This window comes from Emydura macquarii, unplaced genomic scaffold (genome assembly GCF_026122565.2).
Source record: "Emydura macquarii macquarii isolate MOO-44397 ecotype Brisbane River unplaced genomic scaffold, CSIRO-AGI_Emac_v2 contig_2205, whole genome shotgun sequence".
Classification (NCBI taxonomy): domain Eukaryota; kingdom Metazoa; phylum Chordata; order Testudines; family Chelidae; genus Emydura; species Emydura macquarii.
Genome location: NW_027132342.1, coordinates 16,743,102 through 16,768,051, shown reverse-complemented (window position 1 = coordinate 16,768,051; position 24,950 = coordinate 16,743,102). Strand labels below are relative to the sequence as shown.

The 24,950-nt window shown below is 47.8% G+C and overlaps 1 protein-coding gene across 1 annotated transcript; it reads left to right on the top strand.

The window, feature by feature from the left end:
* Positions 1-316: 316 nt before the first annotated feature.
* On the top strand, positions 317-20,042 carry NPTXR (neuronal pentraxin receptor). Its single transcript, XM_067559500.1, has 5 exons — positions 317-1,019; positions 17,261-17,483; positions 17,855-18,108; positions 18,751-18,930; positions 19,725-20,042. Exons 1-5 carry the CDS (start codon positions 408-410, stop codon positions 19,947-19,949), a joined length of 1,494 nt encoding a protein of 497 aa, XP_067415601.1. The 5' UTR covers positions 317-407; the 3' UTR covers positions 19,950-20,042.
* Positions 20,043-24,950: the final 4,908 nt, after the last annotated feature.

Genomic DNA, 24,950 nt, shown 5'->3' with positions numbered 1-24,950 from the left:
GTGGGGCGGGGGGTGGTTATTGCTCAGCAGCGGCTCTTCGCGCCTAGAACTGGTGCTCGTCTCTCTTCCCTGTCACAGCTCTGTCGCCGAGGGAGGGAGGGAGAGCGAGCGGCAGCTTCTTCCGGCAGCCCAAGTCCCCGCTCGGCGCGGAAAGGGTGCGGGGAAGGGCGAGGAGGGACCCGGAGGGGTAGAGTCAGTGACGCTCCCGCCAGTCAGGGACGATCAGCGGCGCCGGCTCCAGCGGCAGAAGGCGGCAGCCGGGGCTCAGTCTCGCTCGCTGCAGCTCCCGCGCCCGGGGCGCCCCTCTCCTCTCCCCCACCCCGCTCGCCAGTCTCCTTTTCTCCTGGCCCGGGGCCCCCCTCGCAGCTGCCACCCTGAAGTTTCTGGCCGTGCTCCTGGCCGCAGGGATGCTCGCTTTCCTTGGTGCAATCATTTGCATCATCGCGAGCGTCCACCCTGCGGCCAGCCCCGGCGGCGCTCTCCAGGGTGCTGACAATGACTCCAGCGCCGCCGCCGCCGCCGCCGCCGCCGCCCTGCTGCCGGCCGCCGCCGCCAAGGGGCCGGGCCCTCTCCACGGTGCTGGCCAGAGCTTCCCGGCCGGCCCGCAGGACTCGCTGCTGGAGCTGCTCGCCAGCGCCCGGCCCCGCCAGCAGCAGCTCTTCAGCCGCTTCCTCTGCACGCCGCTGCCGGCCGAGTGCCCCTCCGACAGCCCCGCGCCGGGGGACAGCCCCGCGCCCGGCGAGGACCTCTTCTTCCTGCACACCACGGCCGAGCAGCTGAGGCAGACGGCGCTGCAGCAGAAGGACCAGATCCTCAGCGACCAGGAGACCATCCGCGAGCTGACGGGCAAGCTGAGCCAGTGCGAGAACGGGCTGGAGCTGAGCTTCCAGGACAGCGCCTCTCTCTGGGGGGGCAGCCGGAAAGACACCATGGGGGACCTGCCTTGGGACTCGCCTGCCATGGTCCAGGAGCTGGAGGAGGCTGTCCGCTCGCTGAAAGACAGGATCGACAAGATCGAGGCAAGGCGTGAACCCCTCCGTCCCCACCCATCCACCGCGGCTCTGCGCCCTCCCCTTCCATTCTCCCCTCTTCTCCTTCTTTCTTTCCTCCCCACTCTGTGCCCGTCAGTCAGTCTTTCAGTTCGCACGGCTGGTCCTTCTCCCCTCACCCTTTGCACGGCCCTCTCCATAGTTTTCCTAGAAGATTTGCCTGTGTGTGTGTGTTGTGTTAGAGTTAATACATCAGGTAATTAAATCAGAGCGGTAATGTGCTCTGGTAAATCAGACCCAGCCAGGCAAGCCCTGACTGTTAGAGGTGTGTGTGTGTGAGTGAGAAAAAGAGAAGGGGGGGGGCACAGTATAATGGATCGAATCTGTGTGTATTTTGATTCCTCACCACCTTTTTCTGACTTCTCCCTACTCTTTGATGTGAGGTTTCCTGTGATAAATAGCTTTCATGGAAATCAGAGATGGAAATTTTAGGGATATTGCATGCCTTTGTCTGTATGTAAGTAGATATGGATAGTTCATGTCCTCCTCCCACCTTTCCAGATGCCCCACCAATGTAGGGTTATTCCCTACAGAATAGTCACAGCCTAGTTTTTAATTGATTCTCAGGAGATGGGGCTTTCATCATTTCCCCTGAAAGACTACTACTTATGTAAGAAACCTTAGGACATTTTATGTTTCCATTCCAACATTTCGTAGGCATCTCTTCTTCATCAGTTGGGATATGCATCCCTTTCAGCTGCACTGTGGAGTTTGATTCAAGCCTAAGTTTTCTCCATTCCCCACAGATCTATAGTTATTAATTACTCAGGGCCAGAGCAGGCCACCTATGCTCCCACAGAGTAGAACTTCACTCTGCCCATAGCCCGATTTAGGGTGGGTGAAGGTGACAGTCTGGAGTTATTAGGGCTGGATTCTGCTGCCTTCACACACAATGAGTAGTTCCTTACTTATCAAGTTATGCCACTGATTGCAATGGGACTACTTGAAAAGTAAGGCTCTGTACTACTCATTGGTAGCAAAGGTGGCAGAATATTCCCCTAATTATTAGATTAATATCAATAATGAATATTGTTTACTTTAGAAATAATGAATCGTGAAAGTGAGGCCACAGAAATCTTTGTTTGCCCCTGTGTCATTTCCTGCTTCCATGCAGTGCTATTCCTCTTCTATCCTTCCTTTGGGATCACTGCCCATGATTCAGTCTCTAGTCTGGTTACAAGTGGATGAAAGCAAGCCTTACATAAAGACAGATGACTGTGGCTGCTGTTCCCCTTGGTGGGTGGGTGTGGGAGAGTCTGTGTGTGGAAAGCGAGGTCTCATGTTGTTAGTGGCTGGTAACCTCAGAGATGATGTACACCTTGGCAAAGTGAGTTAAATGTACCTTCTCTTTCTGCAGTGCCATCTGGCTAGATCTCGAACTGGGGTATACTGATGGCTTTGTGTACATTCAAAGCATGAAATCCTAGCCTCATTGAAGTCCATGATTTCAGTGGGGTCAGGATTTTACACAAGAGGTGTCGCATGTCATCTGGGAACTTTATGTGGAGACATGTTTATTATAGCAAATAAAGGGTTGCCTCTTCCTTGTGGAGTGACCATGGGGTTTGCCTCTCAGAACTCATGGATTCCCTCAAGATCTGTAGGGCGCACAGGAGATCTGCCAGAGGCCAGGACCCACAGTATATAAACCGGGGCAATGTGCCTGACTCCAAGGCCCATTGATCACCCTGTCTGGTTCCCTGGCAGGAGATTCTCCACCCATTTCTATCTATGAATGAAAAAGGGGCTCTCAGCATGGGAGACGGGGGTGGGGGGAATGAAAAGTTAACTCAGGCTGATGTCAGTGCCTGCCCTGGCTTGACTCACCTCTCCACACCAAGGTCTCTCAATCCCTGGAGGGATCTCTGTGGATTCAGGGAGAGGAGAGTGTGCCATGGAGGCAGCTCATCCTCTTCCACATGGAAAGGGGGAGAGATGTATGTGGGAGGGACTCCTATGAGCATAGAATCTAGGGATGGGTAGATGAGATGATCCTTCTCCCAGAGTCACCATCATCAGGGATAACTTTCTGTGTGCAAGAAAGAGGAAAAAAAGAGAAACACACACTTAGGCACATACAGTGACAGAGAGCCTGATGCACAGGGAGAGGAAGCTAACAACACATGTGGCCACACAGATTATCGATGCAAGAGATGGGCAGATAAACACAAAAAGAGATTGAGACAAACAAAAGACACAAGGAGAGGCAGATATGCAAGCAGATGGATGGACAGACAGAGAGGCACGTGCACGCACATAGAAACAGACTGTGAGACATGCACAGAATTACAGATCCACACAGACATGCAGAGTAAGAAGAGCTAGTGAACTCCCAGAGAACAACATGCACACAGAGGAGAGAAAGGGGTACACATAGGAACAGACTGTCAGACACACGGTGAGAAACAGACACACTAAGGGACAGAGATACATACAAAGACCCATCTAGAGGGAGAGACAGATACACCATACACAAAGAAATTCTCCTCACATCAGAATGGAGAGACACATGGGCAGAGGGCCAGAAAGACAGAGAGAGAGAGAGAAACACAAATACAACTGGCCACATACTCAGAGGGAGTAACAGATACACACAGAGGGGTAGAGAGGACAAGTCTCTCTCTCACATACACAGTACAACACAAACCCAGAGAGAGAGGGTATACATGATGATGGGTGTACATTACACTGCATCTCATTGAGCCTCATGAGATGAAAAGGTGGAAGATGCCTTTTTACCTGTACCATTATGTGCCATGTGATAAGTCACTGCAGGAGCTGATGGGGTGATGTATAATAGATGAGCTATTTTGACCTGTCACCTGTGATTTCAAACTGCAGTTGCAGGGTGTCCTGCGGGACAAGGTGAGGAAAGATATTGTCTTTGGTGGACCTTCCTTCTTCTGTTTCTTTATTTCTGTTTGCACTAACACAGTAGAGGGAGGGAGACAAATGTGCGCACAGAGGGCCAAATTATGCTCCCAGTTGCACCAGTGAAATCTGAATAGCTTCACTGAGTTTACAAACAAAAGCAGCATTTGGCAGAGAGGGAGCGAGAGAGAGAGAGAGACACACACACAGAGAAAAGTATCCACTTAATGATATGAAACTAATATCAGTGCATCAAAGGATGGTGGCATGTGGACCAAGAGGGTGGTCTGTATTGTATCTTCTGGGAGTCAAGAGTTTTCAGTACTTTGCAGTAGATTCTCAGCACCTCACAGACCCAGGCGCTAAGGGATCAAGCAATTGAGTAAATAGGGTAATATGTCAAAGATGGATTGGGGTAGAGCTTCCCTGGCTCTAACCTGAAAAGCATGTCTGTTAGAACTTACTGTATGTGATGGTCCAATATAATATCAAATCCCAGAAGCCAGAGGTGGAGACAGCCTGTTAGAGTATATCTAATCTCCATGATGCAAGGCTGTCCCCTGTAGTGTACTATGCACTTGTTTGTCTGGCTCAGTATGAAATGTCGGAAGCTATTGAGTTTCTTCACCTCCCCTGGGAGGCTACTCCAAGGTCTGAGATTTCACTGTTCCCAGTGAGCCCACACAATGGGCTTACACTTGGTCACACGAATACAAGACAAAACATCCCATTATAAAGCAGGCAGGTGATAGTCTCTCTCAACACAGCTTGATTAGGCAGCTCCTAAAATATTGCATTCAATTCTGGGCACCCGCTGCCCAAAAGAGGGCAGAGGAAGAGGAAGATATCAGCAACGTGGAGGAAACAACCAAAATTATTGGGGATGGGAGTGATTGGCCAAAGAAGGAAGATTAAAAGAGCTGAGCACATAACAGACCACAGGTGCTTTTAAGGAGGGGGAGGAATTGTTCAGGGTGGGTGTCAGTAGGAGCAATGGGATGGAAATGAGTGAAGGATAAACTTCCCCTGACTCTTAAGAAACATTCCCTAAGGGTAAGTTTTCTGAGCCTGTGGCACAATCTCCTGAGGGAAGTAGTGGAAGCCCTGTCAGTTGGGACTTTTTAATAGGATTGGTCGATTGGACAAAGCACTAGAGAATAAATTGGATGGGGAATGTTCTGCTCTAGTTGGAGATGAGGGGGTTGGACGAGATATGGCCTAATATGTCTTTTCTAATTGTGATTTATATGCCCTTCCATCCAGATTGTGGGGCTGGGTTGTGTCTCTGCACCTCAGCTTCCAGTTTTATTTGCTTTCTGTTAAGAATATTTTTTTAAAGATAAAAATCTTGGGGAGGCAGGGGGGAGAGGGAATAAAGTGGCAGGAAAGAGTCAATTGGTGGAGACGCATGTCATGTGCAAAGTCTTTCTTTGGGACTGACAGTGTTCTTGGCACCGAATAAGGCATAGAAAAAGATCTGTTCCCTGCCCTCAGGAGCTTAGTCTCAATAGACAGACAAAACAAAATGCACTGGGAGACTCATAGAAAGGTTCTGTCTTAGAGCATCGATCTGATAACATGCACATGCAGCAACAGTCATTTTGCTGACATGGGTTAACACTTGTAAATTTTGCAAGAGAAGTGAGTTTTGGGTGGGATTTGAAAGAAGATTATTAATATAATCTGGATGCTGTTAGTGCGGCTGTCAGACATAACAGGATTTATTGGTGCTTTAAAAAAACCCTATTAAGTAGTTTCGTTCTTAATTTTTTTTTAAGTGATTTAGCTCTGGTGAGACATGCTGGCTTGTTAGTCCTGGAGTCTGGAATCCTCTATCCCCAAAGAACAGGGGCATAACACAGAAACAGTAACGCTTCCCAGGCACACCACCCCTCAGCAACTGTGCACCCATTTTGCTCTGTAGAGACCCCTACCAGATGAGTGTATCCTTGGCCCTTTCAATCCCCAGCCTTCCTGCTGAGACTGTAGATGGAGAAGGGAAGAAACAATTCGTGTCAGATGTACTGGATTTGTGTGTGTAATGTGGATACCTATCCACTAGGGAATGAAATAGGTTACCTAACTTATTTCACATATGCCATCAGACAACCATTATCATATGGGAACAACTTTTCTGGCTCTACCCACCTCAGGCTAAATTCAAACTGGTGCCTACAGGTAAAAGCTTCTGTAACCAATTCCTTAATCCCCTCAGCTATTCAGTCTTTCAAATGAGTCTTTCATGTGCAGTGTGGTTTTTCTCATTCTCTCACTTCCTCCCCGTGTCTCTGTATACATGCACACATACATATGCTTCAACATACATTCTTGGCTTGCAAAACCAGTGACTCCAAAGGCAGCAGTTAACTTATTTTAATTTCAGCCCAAAAGTGAAAATGAGTAATTTAAGAGAGCACAATTAACTTTAACCCAATTTACTGCTTCCAGTCTCTGGTGCCTTCTCCACTCCTACACCCATCTGAGATAGATAAAGGAGGAGAGGAAAAGAACAGGCTATAATGCCAATCCAGAGTTTTATAAGGGAATTAATCCTTATTAAACCACAATATTATTTTGCACTAATCACCCAGTGATTGCAGTGTCATGTATCTTTGTCTAAGGTAATCTGCCATGGAGAGAAACAAGCACATCCATCCCATTTCAGTTCATGGCAAATCAGAGACATTGGGCCCCTAACCAGGAAAAAAAGATCCTAGAAAGTAAAGATGCAAAAGTCCTGTTACGTTATTTCTGGTCCACTCTCCACCCTGACCTCCACTGTAAGGTGGTTCTCTATGGTACATCCTTCAGGGCTTTGTCTCGGTGAGTTTTAAGTGGCTTCAGCAGCAAGGCTTTCTACCTCTTCCCTGGGAGATTGTCCCACAGTCTAACAAGCCTCCCTGACAGAATGATTTTTTGTCATTCATGTGGAGCATGAAGTAAATCTACTGAGGCAGTGTCCAGCCTCAAGCTGCAGAGCCATCTTCATGTGGGACGGGAGGAAGTGAGGGTTGGGGGGGGGAATCCATGTAGGAGTAGATTTTCTCTTACTATGTGTATGTACAGTACCTAGTACAATGGAGCCCAGGTCTCATCTGGAGCTTCTAGGTCCTACTGTAATAACAATAATGCTCCAGCCCCATTTTTTCCACAGACCACTTCAGTCCCACCTGCCCCCTACATGCCGGTGTACATGGATCCCCACAAAGTTAAGCTCCCTTTATGGACCCCTGCCCTACCCCCTTGCACAGTGGAACCACATTGGTTTTGCTTCCATGGGAGTCTCTGCAAAGGCAGGGGCAGGACTGGTCCCATGACTCCCAAGCGGATGCTATCTAGATTGAGAGGTTTCCTGTGACTATACAGGGCATTAGTCTTTGGTCCTATCCTCTTTATTTTAGCAGTTAAGGTGAGCATATTAGAGAGGGGTAGGTGGGGAGGGATTTAACAAATGCACTGGAAACATGCATTAGTTAAATGAGGGGGGTTAATCTCCTTATATAAATGAAAGTGCATTTGCTTGACAATGAATAAAAAGCAATCAAGTTCCAACAGACTCACAGATTGCGAAGGTGTTGGCTCCCCTCCCCCACTCCAGACGTTGACATTAAACATGATTAATATTAACTGGCAAATTTCAATCTTTTTGTTGGTTTGGCAGCCAAAAAGCATAAAGAGGCCCCCGCTGCCCTCGCTTTGGCAGACGGGACGATCTGGGCTCAGTGAACAACTTCTCAGAATTCGTTCCGTACACTCACTCCTCGTAAAAGGTCAGTGGTAAATAGCATCACCACAGCAGTTTGGTTTTGAAGTAATTTGGTTTGGGGGAAAGGTGCTAGTTTGGCAGCCCTGGACACTGAAATCCCCTGTTTATCCCCAGCACAGGCACAGCTGACAGGGAAAATGTCCAACACACCAGTGTATCTCAGTGCTGATTGTAGGGGAACCCCATTAGGTTTGATGGGGGAGTTCAGTCTCCATTGCACAGTCAATCTTGGGCCTCTCTGCTGAGCTGGGCAATGGGTCCAGGATGGGGTGATGGTTTTGTGCTGTGAAAATCTGTCCCACTAGGAACCAGATTGAAACACCCTACAACTAATTCTGCACAAGCCACTGAACAGATGTCAGAAGTATTTATTGCCTGGCCCACTGGCCAGGGACCAGATTGCCTCCAAGTCAGCAGTTCCAAAAGGCTTCATGAATCATTCACCACCCTATCTTTTGGCAAATACATTTTTGTCTCCTCCCCCAAACAATGAAACCAAAAATGAAAGTTCCAGTGAGAGCTATAAATGTATCCTTGTATTCTAGAAACCTCCTGTCTTGCTTCACACCTGGGCCTAGAGCAGAATCCTCATAGGAATGGCCAAAGAGATCCCACTATTCAATCCCAGCTGCTCCTCACCCTCTCCTAGGAGATGAGCTAACCCTGAGGATCCTGTCCAAAAAGCATGCTCCTTGCTGCCAAGCAGGGCCAATCACAGGCATGTGCCAAGTTTTGAGGTGCAGGAAACCTTGCGGGCATCCCCCAACCTAGCACAAAACTGTCTCATCTGCATGACCCTCCTCCTTCACAGTGAAAGGTGATCTTGAGCCAAACCCTCTCTAACAGTCCCAGGGATGAGCACTGTGATCCAAAACCTCTACCAGCTTCTGAAGCCTTCTCTCTTTGCAGCCCATAACTGATCCCCTGACAGCTTCTGAAATCTTCCCACCCCACCCCCCAGAGACAAATGACCCAATCCAACCCACCCCCACTCAGCTGCCAAAACCTTACTCTCTGGTCCACAATGACAATTGCCACCATCTCCTGCCCTGTTGCCGAGACCTTCCCACCCACCCCTGATTTGTGTTGGTTTCTGAAGTTGTCTGGGGCTCCACAGGTCTGATTTTACACGGGGCCCTGCTAGGATTGGTTCTCTGCCAGGGAAACTTGATGACATTTCTACTGTCCCTTTCAGTCAGCACGCAGGGAAAGTGGTGACAAGTGAATACTCAGTGTGTGGGCAGGCTAAGCTGGCTCGTTGTCCCATTTGTTGGCAGTGCCAGAGTCATTACTGCAGTCTGGTTCTTTTCAGCTCAAAGGGATAAAAGAGCATCTTTCTGACCCATCCAGGAATCAGTGGAGTCGGAAGGGAGGGGAACAGATAAATTGAGATAGAGATCAATAGAAAGAGAGAGAAAGTAGGGGAGAGAGACAAAATTAATTAGAGAGAATGTACAATGAATGAAGCTAGAGAAAAAGAAGTTTCAAAGATAGAGAAATAGAGGCAGCTGCAGGAAGAAAAGATGTTACAGAGACAGAAAGGAAAGAAAGAAAAGGCAGGCAGTAAGAGGAAATGAGGGAGAGAAACACCTTTATTGGCCAATGTAGGGCAGATTGTCATGATGCTTATAACGGTGACAAAAGCTATAGTCCTATTTTCTATTAACAGATGGGGCTGAACATGAAAACAGGGACATAGCATTTAAATCCAGAGCTAGAACAATCAAAGGGCGTAGCAGACAACATCTCTTCAGCCTTTGTAACATCTAAGCAGCCTAAACGGATTAGAAAAGCTCTCAAAATCCACAGCAACGGTAATAGTAAATAAATAAATAAATAAATAACAGCTAAAACCAACACGGAGCACAAGTAAATAACCCCACCAAAACATAGTAGGGCACCCTACACACCCTGATCATAAATTATTCCTCTCGTGGGCATGTAAAAGACTCATTCAATTTTGCTTCCTCTCCATCCATCCCTCTTCCCCACTGTTGCTATCCTCGGCTTTCTCTTTTCCTTTCTGCAGTCTTTATCAATGTGTCATTTTGCTCCCACAAAAAGCACCATGTTCCCAGTGGGGAATAACTAGAAGTAATGGGACAAAATCAAGCAAAGAGACAATGTGGCTAGAGATCAGGAAATGTGTTCCTAACAGTGAGACCTTCAAAAGTCACAGAATAGTCTCCCAAGGAAAGTGGTGGGAATCCCATTGTTTGGAACAATTAAAGCTAGAATGGAAATACCATCAGAGAATAGATTTTTAGAAGACAATCCTGCATTGGCTGGTGGCATGGGGTGGAACTAGATGGCATAATAGGGCTCTTTCATCTCTAGTGCTTATGATTCTATGACTGTAATTGCAATTAAAGCATCTTTTGCCTTGAAGGAGGCCAGGATAGAGAAATGCTCAGCAGGAAGTTAACTAAAGAGAGAATTCACTACCTTCTAACCACCACTTCTTTGCTGAAGGAGCATTTTCTTGTTAATTCATCTGTATTTTAAAAATATGTTCTATGCCTCTTTTTACCCACAGTGGGAAGGTTTTTTCCCTTGACAGAACAACCAGAGAAGTGATGTAGTTTTTTTTTAAATGATTATTATTCAAAAAGAGGTTCCGTTATCACTGGCTTAGCTAAAGAAGCCAGCAGGTTGCTAGGAAGTCCATCTCTCTGCATGAATCTTTGCCTGGCAGTACTGGAATTGTTGCTTTATTATTAATGCTTAAGAAAGAAAGAAAGAAAGAAAGAAAGAAAGAAAGAAAGAAGTTCACTAGTAGCCCTCCCTGCTTTTTTCTCAGGAAATAGATTATGTGGAATATGCCAAGACCATCCCAGTTCCCATTCCAAAAAAAGGAGACCCACCCAATACGCTGTGGGGCAAAACTCCATCCTGATTTCCAATCAGAGCAGAGATAGATCTTCAACTTAGCAGAACAAGGAATAGCCAGACCTAGCGGTTGGAGAATGAAGGCAGATAATTTTAGATTAGAAATACAGACAAATTTTTAACAGTGAGGATAATTAACCTGTGGAATAACTTACCAAGGAACAAGGTGGATTCTCCATCTCTTGAAGTCTTGATTTAAAAACTGGATGTTTTTCTTTCAAACAGAAGTTATGAGCTTGAGTCAGGAATTACTAGGTGAGGTTCTCTGGCCTGTGTTTTGCAGGAGGTCAAACTAGTTGACCACGAAGGTTCCTCCTGGCCTTAAAATCGTTTAATCTAGTGATCGACTAAGGTGGCCTGCAAAACTTAAAATGAAAAAGAGCTTGTGCCCTTTCTTCGCTTCTTTTGGATCAGAGCTGGTCAGCAAAATTCTGACCAAATCTTTTTTCATTAGAATTTGCTGATTCACTGAGTCAAAATATTTTGCTAGGCATGTTTCAAAACTTCCTAGTTTCCTGTCAGATTGCCCCCTCCTGGCTCCTTGGCAGCCTGCCTGCTGGACTGCCCAGGGCTGGAGAACTCAGGACTGCTGGGTCTGCAGTTCCAGGGTAGCCCACCAGACTGCCTTGGGGCTGGGAAGCTCAGGGCTTCCAGGGCACGTAGCTCCTCGGCAGCACCCCAGGCAGACTGCCCTGGGGCAGGAGCTTCATTTGCAAAGAATTTCAAAATGTTGGATTTTTCATTCCTAAGTGGAATGAAACCAAATTTCAAAAGCATCGAAATCCTGTTTCCACGTAGGATTTATCTTTTTCCACCCAGTTCTACTGATGATGAATAAAGAAGGCCTGAAAGTGTGTGTGTGTGTGTGTGTGTGTGTGTGTGTGGTTTCTGCTTGTTTGTTTACATTAAAAATTCAGGTCTTGTCTATCCTGGAAAACTCTTGAACTAGTTTCTTCACACGGAGAAGGAGATTTTAGTCGGACTGTTTAAAAAATCCTTTGGGCCAGATCATTAGCTGAAGTGCTGGCTCTATATTTTTAGTTTGTTTACTGGACATCTGTATCTCTCCTATGACTAATGAAGATTTTGATGAAGGAACATCCTTGTTAGAGTTTCAACACGTCCCAATACTTCAGTTTGGGTGTGAGAGCTCACAACACACCTGATCTGAGACCTGCCAGAGCTGTTGTGCCCAAACCAGGGAGGGGGACAGAGAATTCCAACCACTGATCTCCCTTTGAGGGGAAAAAGCCGCCCTGTATATTAACTACAGGACTAGCCAATGCTAACTGAAGAGAGCAGGAGTGACAAAATGTAATCTGTACCTGAGGACATTAGTGAGAGTTCAGGGAAGAGTTGATAGGAGGAGATAGGTGACAGCGCTGTTCTGTCTGTGTAGGTTTGCTTGAATGGAGTCCACGTCAACCCTACAGCCTGTTTGCTTATTTCAATCAAATTACACAGAGCTGTTTTGTTTTTAATTTGCCAGTGTGCCAGTGAGTTTTCTTGTCACTGCTTAGCTATTCCAAGTCTGTGATTCCCTTTGTAGGTACTTTTGTTGCCCGCAGTGGAAAAGCTGCATCCGAGACATTGCCAGATGAGGTTTCCTACCTGTTTAGACCTTCCAGTTAGACTCCCAGAGAGAGGGCCTGACTCTCCTCTCACTCTGGCATAAAGCCAGCGTGACTCCGTTGAGTTCAGTGACAGGACACCTGATTTGCACCAGTGTGAGGGAGATCAAAACCAGACTTAGCATCTTCCATATTTGTTTATAAAATTGAATAGACTTCTCTTAGAATCCTGTGGGTACTGTTCCCATGTTAGCCAAAGGGTCACTAGAGAGGCAGGAACCTCCTTCACCTTCCCTTTCCCTGTGAGCCAGAGGTCTAGGTCTGGAACCCAGCTGGAGTCTCTCACTGGCCCAGCACTGCAATGTATGTCTCCCATATAAAAATATAATTGCTGATAGCTAGATAGATAGCTAGGGCACAAGTCAAACAACACATCTATCTATCCATCCAAGTATCAGCACTTTGCACAGCTGAATAGGGGACCTAGGTTTAATTCCCAAATAGTGCAGGGAGAGGGCCTTGTGTCTTCTTGACAGCCAATCCCCTTCTGGCCAGCAAACGGTATGTCTACACAGCAAAAGAAGACCTACAGCAGTGAGTCTCAGAGCCTGGCTCAACTGATTTGGGCTCCCAGGGCTCAGGCTCTGGGACTAAAAATAGCAGTATCAGCATTTGTGGTGGAGCCTGGGCTTGGAAACTTGGTGACGGGGCAGGGTCTCAGAGCCTGGGCATGCGCCTGAGACTGAATAACTACACTGCTACTTCTAGCTCCGCAGTGTGAGCCCTGTGAACCTGAGCTAATTGACCCAGGCTCAGAGACTTGCTGCCCCTGGGAGGGGAGGGAGGCAGGTTTGCTGTGTAGGTAAATGATGGTGGGGGATCCTCATGGCACTGACAGGAAAATAGAGAATGGCCTGATGCGTGGGATGAAATTATGCTAGCACTGGATTCTAGAGTCCAAGGAGAGATGGATTTCAACAGGTTAATACCTCACATCCCGGTGTCTAACAGATGCATTCCTGAGTCCTGGCATTCATCCCTAAGCTCTGGGCGTTGAAGGGGCAGAGGACAGAATGGAGCTAGCCTGGGCGGGTGTGGGTAGAAGATATGCTTACCTTAGGGCACTGCTGGAGATCCCCATTTGGATTCTGGGCAATACCCGTTGTTCCCAGCTAGGGAACCATAAGTGCTGCTGGCAGTGTTAATAAGAATCAGTCAGAAATCCAGTTCCTCTGTCCTTGTGCAGAAGCTTCTAGGCTGTGAAAACACAGGAAGTCACCGCCCTGGAACAGTTTCCAGTGAAATAAAGCAGGAAATGGAGAATTTTCTCTAGATCCCTTTCCTAGCCCAGGCATCGTGTGATGATGCGGTGCCTCTTGGCAGTGCAGTCTGGGTTCAGATCAAGCCAGTTTGCAGTAGAACAGCCTGAAAGCCCATCAGTTTCCTTAACATCTAAGTAGAGTGAGAGGAAAATGGCTAGTTTAAAAGAAGTTTTTGATGAAAAATTTATTTTTGAACAGTGTGAAAATTGTTTGAATTGTTTGAAATGTTTCCAGTCTTTCCATTAAACAAGTTAAAGGAAAAAATCATTGAGTCATTTGGTCAACAAACTGGAAAATTCCACACACACGAAAATTAAAACAGTCATTTCATTCAAAATATTTATGGAAAATCATTTCCATTTTTGTAACCAGCTCTATGCTGAAACACACACTGAACATTAACATTCAGTTTCTAGCCCTTAGGGCTATGGTAGAGGCCCTCAGAACATAGACTTAATGCAGTGTGGAGTGACATGATAATGCTATGTATAAGGAGGCGCTGTTGCCTCCTGGTTAGAGCATTGGTCTGGGACTCAGGAGACCAGCGTTCTATTCCCAGCTCTATTGCTGCCCTGCTGGGTGACTTGGGCAAGTCACTTCACCCCTCTGTTTCCGCAACTGCGAAACAGGGACAGTGATGTAAAGTGCTTTGAGATCTATGGATGAAGAGTGCTAGGCATTGCTGCTGTTGTCATATGCCAATGCCGCCCCAGCCTTGAGTACAATGGAACTATCTGCTTTTGGTTCCATTGTGTGTTGGGGGGAGAGGCAAGTCATGAATGGTGACCCTATATCAAGGAAGTGGGTTGGTGGTGATGCAGGGAAGTGGCCTGTGGATCTATAGGAATATAGGATTGCCCAGGACATCCCAGGATCCTGTGTCTAGCAGTCATCAGCAGCAGATGCTTCAGAGGCAGGTGCATGAGCCTCACAGATTCCCCACTGCATGCATCCCCTACAGATTGCACAAGGGTCCCAGCCACTGTCACAGTCCCACAGTGGAGCAGCTGTGTCTCAGCCCACCATGTGTGTGTACAGAGGTTCCGTTCCTTTTCCCTTCCCTTCTGCTGACTGATCCTATGAACAAAGCATACTGTTGGTCTTGAGAGTGGCATTAAGAGCTCCTGTTGATATCACTGGTGGATTGATGCTAACTCTAAAGATTTCCTTTTGTTATTAACTATTTCATGTTTGATCGCTTGATCAGACCTCTAGCTACTCTGGAATTGTGGAGGGAGGTGGGGATTTTTGGTGAGGCATGGGTAGGGTATCAGTACTTCCCCTGCCTTATCTTTTCCCCTGTCAGACCGCTGAGCACAGCAAGTGTGCTGTGCTTGGAAAGAGCTAGCACGTGGCCTTGGATATTGGAGCCTGTTTTGTTGTGAGGAGAATATTTGCTTGGACATTAGAATTATCCCCCTAATTTTTCCAAACGGTCCAGAGGCTCCTTAACTCCCAGCTGGACAAGCCACTGGAGAGGGGCAGAAGGGATCTTGATGTAATATCTCACTAAAGATGGGTGGAAGGGACTTTCATGCAATGCTTCATTGGAGGTGGGTGAAGGAGCTCAGTTTGAATATCCCAGCTGGTCGGTCACTCGTGTTTTGTGGCGATTCTCTCTCTAGTCTAGGTCTGTAGCATGAATTATCAATTGAGGGATGTCTCAATAGGACTATGAAGGAAGATTTTTCCAAACATCTATACTTCTTGCAAATCCAACTCTAAAGGAGTCAGGAGGCTTAGCTGAAAAGCAGGACAGATGTGCATGCGAATAAAAACAGACAGTTACACCATAGGTGGGGATTGTGCAGGCAGACAGAGATGGATTGATTACACGTAAACAGACAAACTAGGTGGATGAGGAAACTGTGCTACAGACATCTGGAAAGAAAGCAAGAGACAGACACAAATAGTGTTTGACCTTTCAGGCCAGTTCTCCAACCCCCAGCATGTTTTCCTTCCTTGCCTGCCACTTAGAGCCGATATCAGCGCTCACCTGAGCTGGTCGTACTCCTAAATGCCCTCTCCCCAAGTAATTAATTAAGTAGTGATTATCCAGAAACCTTGATGGCCATGACCTCATCTCAGGCCAGCTCAGAGGGCAAATGAGTATCACAGCTGTCCTTTCCCACCCCACTTCTGTAAGAGAGTCTAAGCTTAACTTAGCAGGAGGGGTGCACAGGGGAAATAAAAGAAGGTGAGCTCCCTTCTTATTTAAAGATATTTCTATTGGGGAAAAGAATGGGGAGTAGCATGATCCAATCCCTCAATTCTGCATGGACAGGAAGAGGGCTGGAATGGGAAGAGGGTGGAAGGCGACCACAGTTAGACACACATAAACATACAGAGACCCCAGCCCTGGCATAAGTAGCCTTGATACGGTTAGGATTTGTGAAGCCCAGCACAAATGGAAGCAGAATATAAGCTAATCAAGGGAAAGGCTGATATCTGAGGGGGAATGCATCTCAGCAGCACCCCTCTCGCCTTCCTCACACTGGCGTGGTGAGCAGGAGGCGTGTGGGATGGTGTCAAGCGCTGACTCCCACAGTGCCATCTGCCATCACCAAACTGATTAGGTAGAGTAGGCGGCAAATTTTAGGCTAAGACAATACCCGGCCCTTGCAAACAACATCTGCTGGGGATGGGTTTGAATAGGAGGGTTTCTCTGGCTCTTCTGCCATAATGGACAGGCTCATGGACAAACTCTCTGCAGTAGGGCTCCCAAAGGGCAACCCCTTTTTATTCAGCTCTTCCCTCTTACCACCGCTTCCCCCACCACTGGGTAATAGTAGACCTTCTCCCATCTGGCCTGGTGTCTGCAGGTAAGCCTGCAGGAGGCTAGTTGGGTCTTTTTAAAGTGCTGTGACATCATGGGACATCCCCTCAAGATTCCTGACCAGGATTTTGCAACAACCAAAGCAGAGCCTGCCTCAGAGAATTCAGCCCAGGTTTTACTCTGAGCCTGGTGCATCATGGTGGGGTAGGACTTTGGGAGTTGCATGTGTGGACACAGTGCAGCTGTGACCATGATTTAAACTCCCATTAGCTGGACATCCTGCAGGTGTGGCACCACAGTCCAGTTTTCTGTTAAACAAGTTAATATGCACCCTGGTGGGGCGGCTTTACGAGCTAGGAGCTTATCTCCTGTCGTGGGTCCTGCCCTCACTCCACTTTGCCATGTGCTACCTGCTGCGACCTCACCCACAAGGAGATGGAGTGAGAGCAGAGCAGCGACTGAGCTGAGCTAAGAGGATTATAGCACCACCGTGTGCTGTTACAATGATAGTCGCCTGAAAGTCGGAGAGGAGAGCGGCAGGGAGGGGGCCTTTGATCTCCTTTTGTTGCTCTGCCCCACCCACCCTTATGGGGAACCCTCACAAAATTTCCAGTCACAGCCCCACAGGCTCCTGGGGAAGTTTGTCCAGGCAGAGAACTGAATTCCATGGAAGCCCCTTTCTCTAGTTCACCATAAGGTAACAGGAAAGGCTTGTGAAGGGTAACCAGTGGACACGCTTAATGTCAGAGGACATGTTTGTAATGAAACTAATTGAGTCTCTTAAAGGTGAGGTTCAAATTCAGATGGAGGCTCCTGAAGGTGAGGGTCACATTAAGATTGCCCTTAAAGACGATCATCCAGTTTGACTTGGAAGTCCAATGCTTGATCCGCAAGTGTCTCTGAAGTGATGGTGCCAGGTAATTTTTTTCATCTTTGTGGTTACGTTTATCCTCGATTTTTGTTTTTCTTCCTTTCCCACTCCCATCCCCATCCCCCACCTCTCTTCCTGAGTGCAGCAGGAGCTCCCAGCCCGAGCAAACACCTCCGCTGCCTCCTCCCCTGTACTGACCCGAGATGTGCTCCACACCAAGATGGAGGCGCTGGAGGAGCAGCTCCTCTCCAAGATACTGTCTCTGGAGAAAGAACGCTCTTCCGTTGCCAGCAACAGCGACCAGCAGCAACAAGAGGTAGAGAAGGAGCTGAGCGTTCTCCAGAGCCGGGTCGCCGAGTTGGAACAGGGTCAGTACTGGTAGGGGAGAGTCCGATTAAACTATGATCCGCTCCTCGCTAATTGAAAAGATCCTACTCATCATCTGGCATCTGTATACATGTGGGTGCCTCACGGTTCTTAATCGGGGGAGGGGTAGATGCTTTGGGACAATGATGAACCCATTTGGGATGCTTCGGATCCCAAATACTGCGTCACTCTAATGGGTATTTATCAGTGTATCTGACTCTATGCAGCTCTATTCTGTAGGGTTGACTCTAGTGTTGGATTGGTTTAATTCTGAGTTTTTCCATGTGGGACAGTCCTTCTCCAGTCTGCAGCTCCCACTGTTATTCACCTGTAGCCCTGTTTCTTTTCCTCCCCTCTCCTTTGCTCACCCAAGAGCACCCAGGAGCACCAGACTACAGCCCTCCAGATGCCTACAAGGTGACCATCCCTGTACGGACCAACTACATGTATGCGCGCATGCAGAAGAGCCTGCCGGAGCTTTATGCCTTCACAGTCTGCATGTGGTTGAAGTCCAAGGCCTCATCAGGGCTGGGCACTCCTTTCTCCTATTCTGTGCCCGGGCAAGCCAATGAGATTGTGCTGATGGAGTGGGGACACCACCCCATGGAGCTGCTCATCAATGACAAGGTCAGGAGGGGCTAGAACCTCTGAGCTGGGAGCACAGGTGGAAGCAAGCGCGTGTGCCACCCTTTCCTGTATGGATAGGAGACTCCCTCGCTACTCCCATTTATGGGGATTACCTCCATGCTTCCCCTTGTCCTGGAGATGGGAGATGCGTGTCCACCAGATCCAGGCTACATATCCCTGTCCGCTCCCTGCTACCCCCTGGGCCACATGACACAAGGGAAGTGAAGGGGATTTTCTTGAAATGAAGTGTCACCCAAACCCTGTTGTTTCTAACTCAGACACTTTATCTACCCACCCCTGCTCCTCCCTGCTCCCTCACCCTACCCATCCTACCTCTCCCTTCCTCCCGTTATTTGCTGCCCTTCTTTTTCCCCCTCTCTTCACCTCTTTCCTCCCGAGGGGATCCTCCTCTTTCCAGGCACTCTCCTGAGGTCAATCCCCCACTCTCTACATCTCCCAATGCTCATCTGCACTATCCCAGAACCTCAGGCTGCTGCGTGTCACAGCCAGTGGGAGAAGGTTTGTGCAAGACTCCTAACCTGCTACTGCAAATGACTGCCAGGAGAGAATGTCCCACAACGGCATTGGGGACTTTGAGGCAGCCCCATGACATGCTTGGCTTGTTATTTGTTTTTTTTTAAGGTTGCCCAGCTGCCCCTGAATCTGAAGGAAGGGACATGGCATCACATCTGCATTGCCTGGACCACCCGGGATGGCATGTGGTGGGCATATGAGGACGGTGAGCAGCGTGGCGCCAGTGAAAACCTGGCAGCCTGGCATCCCATCAAACCCCACGGGGTGATAGTCCTGGGCCAGGAGCAGGTGGGTGCAGTTACTGCATCATCTTGGGAACAATTAACCTGGTGTTCTGGGGAATGTGCATGGCTTTTTAAGGGTATTTGTAAGCCTCAAAAGCAGAAAACTGGTGTCCCCTCTAGCACTCTCCCCAGGCTGCAGCTACCACCCTATCTGGAGCTGGTCAGTACAGCTCCTCAGATGATCAGATGGACCATTGTTGACTGATGCAGTGTCCACCTCCCACAGCCTCTCCTCAGTGACTGTGCAGGCTGAGCATATTACCTGTGTCAGCCCCCGGACAGCAGGAGCCCGGGTTCTCTTTGGAACCCCGTCCCTGATTGCTTCCAGGTCAAAGCTTAGTTATAGCCCTCAGATGACTCTGGAGCACCTGGAAGTTTGGGTGGAGTTCACGTGGCAATGCTGTATTCAATCTGCAGCCAGTGTTGGCTGGGTGGGTTACAGTAACTGCACCCCTACAGATCACACGCAGAGCCTGGGTAGGAGGATCTCCCAGAACAGAAATCTGAGGTTGTCAGGAATAGTGTAATGGCAATATTCATTGTATTCTCTCTACCCTTGTCTGTCTCTCTCTCACTTTCTCTCCATCTTTCTTTCTTTCCATTTAATTTCCTTTATTTTTCTCCATTTGTGTCTTTCTTCTTTTTCTTCTCTCTCTGCATTTCACCTATTCTCTCCTCTCACTTTTCCTCTCTCCTTCATTTCCTTTGTGTGTTTCTCCATTCACTGTCTCTCCCTCTCACTTTCTACCTTGTTCCTATTAATGGGCTGATACCCCCACCCCCAATGTGATGGTGCAGGATACGCTGGGCGGGCGATTTGATGCAACCCAGGCCTTCGTTGGCGAGATCGCTCAGTTCAACATATGGGACCACATCCTGACACCCACGGAGATCCTGGGCCTGGCCAACTGCACCTCCCACCTGCAAGGCAATGTGATCCAGTGGGACGACAAACTGGTGGAGGTCCTTGGGGGTGCCACCAAATGGAGCTTTGAGATGTGTGAGGAGAGGATGAAGGCATGAGAGGCCCCCCCACTACCCATGGAAAGAAGCATGACAGCGACTTCCCCTCCCTCCGTGCCACTTAAAGAATGAGGCATCAGGGAGCCCCTTTTTCCCAAATAGAATCATCTTGAGTTCTGAATCCACTTGGGGAGGGGGTGGGAAGGGCAAGAAAACCATCTGAACTCAAAGAAATTTGACGCTGTTTGTTTTATTGTGCCAGTTAAGCCCTATTTGACTCGTAACATGTGAGTGGCAAGGCCCTCCCCCAGCCTGGGTACAGTGGGTAGAGGGTGGCACCCGTACCCTGGGCAGTGGCACCACCACGGCTGGCTCTGGTGTGGGGTTGGGGGAGTCATTGGTACACTGGGAACTCCCATGCCAACATTTCTCCTCTCTGCACATCCTGTTGCTAGCATCGCCCGTCTGGCGTGCGTAATGGGTGGAACTGCAAAGGCCGTAGAGCCTAGCTACGATGGCACTGATTCTGGGGAAGCCATGGGCCGACCGGGAATATTTCTCTGGTCTCCGCATGTTCCACCGGGAGTGTCACAGTGATTCATCCTCCTCCTGATATCAGCCCCATGGTCCTCCCAGCTGGGATTCCCCCTGGATTCTCCCTGTCTCTTGTAGCTACAGAGGCCAAGGAAGGCTTGAATTCCACAGAGGACTCAACAAGTTTTGTTCATTTTCTCTTGCCACAAATGGGCCAAACTCAACCTGAGTAGAACTTTGTGCTTTAAGGCTGAGCTTTTCAAAGCTGCCTCAATTGCCATTTAGTTTGGACTTCTCCGTCCTTTAGGCAGATTGGAGAAGCTCAGACTTAATATTCACTATATGAAAAAGTCTTGTAGCCTTTGAACTGTGAAGGACAAGAACAAGCCCCGGATCGATTCTCAAAAGCTGTCCTATTCCCGTTTCCTTTCTTAAAATAGGATTGTTCATTTCCTCCACTCCTCCCACATCCCCTTTAGATCCTCTTAGAGGGAAACTCAGTGCAAAACTCACAAAGCCAGATTCATTCCACTGGCCCAGGCCCTGGTGGAGAGCTCACAGTGGGAGAAAGTTGGCCTGGAATAGGGGAGATCCCCTGCTTGGGCTGATCAATCCAGTCTCAGAAGTGAGTGGCACTGGCTAGGGGAAGGGTGAAAGCAGGACAGAGTGACAGCTGGTGCAGCCTCAGTGTGCTGGAGCTGTGGGCAGACATGCACACTGCCCTCCCTGTGTGAAGCCCCCTCCAACCTCCCAGGGAGCATGCAGTGGGGAGCACCAATTGCCTTGTCCTGGAGCTGATCTCTGCCCTGAGCCTGGTGCAATTTGCAATTGCCTGCACAAGCAGGGGGCAAATCTGGCCCCCAGGTTTAAAACAAAAGTCCTGACTGTGTTACTACTGCTAGCCTCTGCTAATACTGAAGCCAACAGAGTTAGAACATGCAAAGGGCTTGAGTACAGCAGAAAGTTTTGCTGGTTTAACTGTACCAGTATAGTTAAAGTAGCAAACAAAACAAAACTAACCCCAACCATAGTGTGGATACAGTTATATTGGTATCAGAGTACTTATACTGACTCAGGAAGCAGAATAAGCTGAGCAGGTACAAGGCATCTTTATACTCGTACAAGTGTAACTATTTTGGTTTTAAAAAAATCACCCCCTTTTCCAACATTGTTAGCCCATAAAGCTTTTAGATGTAGACCAGGCCTTTGACTGGGATTTGCAAAGGAGCCTAAGGGAGCTAAGCACCCATCTGGGCACATAACTCCTTTAGGCTCTTCTGCAAATCCCAGCCTGATTGCCTTATTCTCACTGATGCAGTTCATTTGCTTTTTGCATTTCACTGAGCTGGGACCATGAAACAAGCCTAGTTAGTTTCACTTACTGCTTTAGTTAGTTTCACTTCCTAATTCCCATACCCATACCCCTAGTGTGATTCTGTTGTGTTTAGGTTTTCAATAGTTCAATCCACCTTGAAAAGCCTGCCCTATTTTTTTCCCCATGACTTGACATTTGTCATATTAGATTTTGATAGGCCATGCTTTTACCAAAACTAAATGCTGGGTCTAAATCTACTTGACAGTACTGCCTTCAACATATTACTGTCCCTACCCATCAATCAAATATATCTTGCACCCTTTTGGAAAGCAGGTGGTTAGAGCCAATAGGATGGGGGGCAAAGCTAATGCCAACTTTAGTGATAAGTTTTTTATGTATATCTATATTTATACAAAATGAATCAAACTCCAGCTCATCAGCATACACTGTTTATTCAAAAGAGTACAGTCAATGCAAACACACACATTTATACTCTATAGGGAGTGGTGATAGCCACATGAAAGATGCTTTTCTCAGGCACTGTTGGCTTCCTGCCCCTGCACTCTGCCCACTAATCCTTCTCCACTAGCAATACTTCTAACATTCCAAACCTCTGAGGAGATTTAAACAGCTGCCTTTAAAAACCAGCCCACTTGCCAAGATTTGTTCCCTTCTCCTCCCTTCTCTAGAGATGGAATTTCCCCCTCACCAGAATTACATAGCTGGAGGCTTGGGATGCCCATGGACAAGATCCAATATCTTGTGATACACCAGAGTTAAAATCAAATGCTTTCACCACTGAATAGGAGCTTTTGTTTCCAGCTCTAATAGATCAGGAGGTATCTTGATCTCAAAATCATGATATGATGGGGTATTAAAAAGGTCTTTTAGAGGTTTTTAAAAAGCAGTCATTCACCTTTCTCTCTGAGCGGTATTTAAAGTAGATTGAACTAGCACAGGGAGTTTTTTCTGCACTGGCTGGCTGAGGGGGTGGGGAGAACTAGAAGGCAGCACTGCTGGCTCAAGGCAGGGAGAGAAAAGGGAAAGTTCCCACCTGCCTTATTTTGACTCTTGCCTCTGAGATTTGTACAGTTAGACTCCTGGAATTCGGGTAACCTGACCTTACAGGCAGAGGGATACAAAGAATAGTTCCAATAACATTGTTTAAACTTCTCCACCATTTCTTAAAGCATTTTTCTGTATCATGTGGCCTAAACAGAATCTCTGATGGGGTGGGATGATCTGAGTGTTTTGTTGGTACTGAATTAGGATAACCTGAATAACTCACTCAGCCGTGCCATCCAGGAATAATGCAGGCATATCATGATGATCAAGCTTCTCTACCACATCAGCATGTGTTCTCTTTCAATGCTCTATATTTTCAGATCTACTGTACATATGGCGAGATTGAGCCAGATTCAACCCTGGTTTAAGTTAAAACAGCTCCATTGTAGTCAATGGCGTTTCATTTGCACCATGTCCAAATCTGCCCTTTGATCTATAATTGGCTGTAGCACAGTGAACTGGTGTGTTCTCTCAGAGCCAATCAAAATGCAGCATTTCAAACCTGGGACTGCAGCTGGATGATGTGTTCCTTTGCTCAGCCTTCTTCCCCCACCACCCAGCCCTGCTGGGATTTGGGCATGTCCCACTTGCAGCCAGGACTCAAAGCATGCAAACAGTGATCCCAACTCTTTCCCCTCCCCAAAACAAATTCTGGACCCAATTCTCCTCTCTCTGGCACCAGTCTGATGTAATTCCACTGACTTGACAGGAGTTGCGTTGGATTGTCACTGGTATAGTGAAAGATGAATCAGACCCTCTGATGTTTGAAGGCTTCTTCTACTTTATCTGAACCTGAACACTTATCCTGAGTCAGTAACCAGCTTTTCCTCCCTCTGCTGCTGGAATGGCCTGTTACAGCCCTTGGTGGGAAAAGGCAAAGCAAGCCATTGCACCCTTGTCTCAGGATTGCAACTGGAGTCTCTTCTGAAATAGGGCAGTATGTTTCTTCTTTCCATTTGACCTACATTTCCCCTTCACTCACTGATTGACTCCCCTTGGTAGGATGGGCTCAGAGGTTATTTCCCTTGGTGAGATCGCTCATAGCTGGCTGTTGCACCTGCTGTGCTAGACTCTGTGTTGCCTTCTGCTGGAGGATCTTTGGGGCAGAAAAGGTTCTGCCTATAAAGTTCAAAGGCAATTGGGCATAGGGAAAGGGCACAAGTGGACTGTACCCCACAGTCTTACACAGTAGCTCTGCTGTGTTAGTTAGGGCACTGCTTCCCCACACTGCCCACCAAATGCTGGGTGCCCCCTCTGTAGTGAGCAAACCAAAGGAAAGGGGGAAGACTATGGTCAACAGTTTATTGGGAGAGGACATTAGAGAACAAGCAGGAGAGTAGAGGGAATCCAAGATGAATTCCCAGGACCAGAGTACATAAATTAAGGAAAAACACCCCAAAGGATACAGGGGTTCTCAAACTGGGGGTCATGATCCCCCAGGAAGCGATGAGTTTATTATGGTGTGGGGGGGGAGTCGTGGTCAGTCAGCCCCCACACATGCCAGTAAGGTTGACATGGCATATAAGGGGGAGGTCATCACTTTTGTGGAGGGTCATCACAGCCTGAAATATTTTCAAAGGGGGTCTCAGCAAAAAAAAGGTGAGAACCTCTGGGATAGATAGTCCTGTCCTGAGCTGGGCTGTCACACCTGTTCCACATCCCCATGATCTACTAATCACATGTGGCGGTAGTCTACCTGTGCTGCTCCTCACAGCCACTCTTATATGCTCAGCATGCCACAGAAGGCATGAGGGCAAAGGGGATTTGATAATGGACTTTCACCAGAGTGCAGGGAAGAGACTTCCAGGGGGAGAAGCTGCTGGATTTGAAGCTGGGGGTGGGGGTGTTCATTTGCTTTTGGAGTGCCTGATAACTCACTGTTTCCAAGTTGTGTGAAGCCACTGATGTACTGATGGCTGCATACATCGGGTGGGGAGGGGTGTATTTTGGGGTTTTGTGATTGCTCGTGCCGTGTTTTGCTTCCCTTCCCCAAAACCTTCCACTCTGTGTCTGGTGGTTCAACATGCTGGATCTTTTTCCTGTTCTCTCTCAACTGAACAGGGTGGGATTGCAGGGGAGACAGATAAATGCATTGTTGTTTCCTGGGTTATTCTAGTGTCCGTTCTTACTGGATCCCCTGCCTCTCC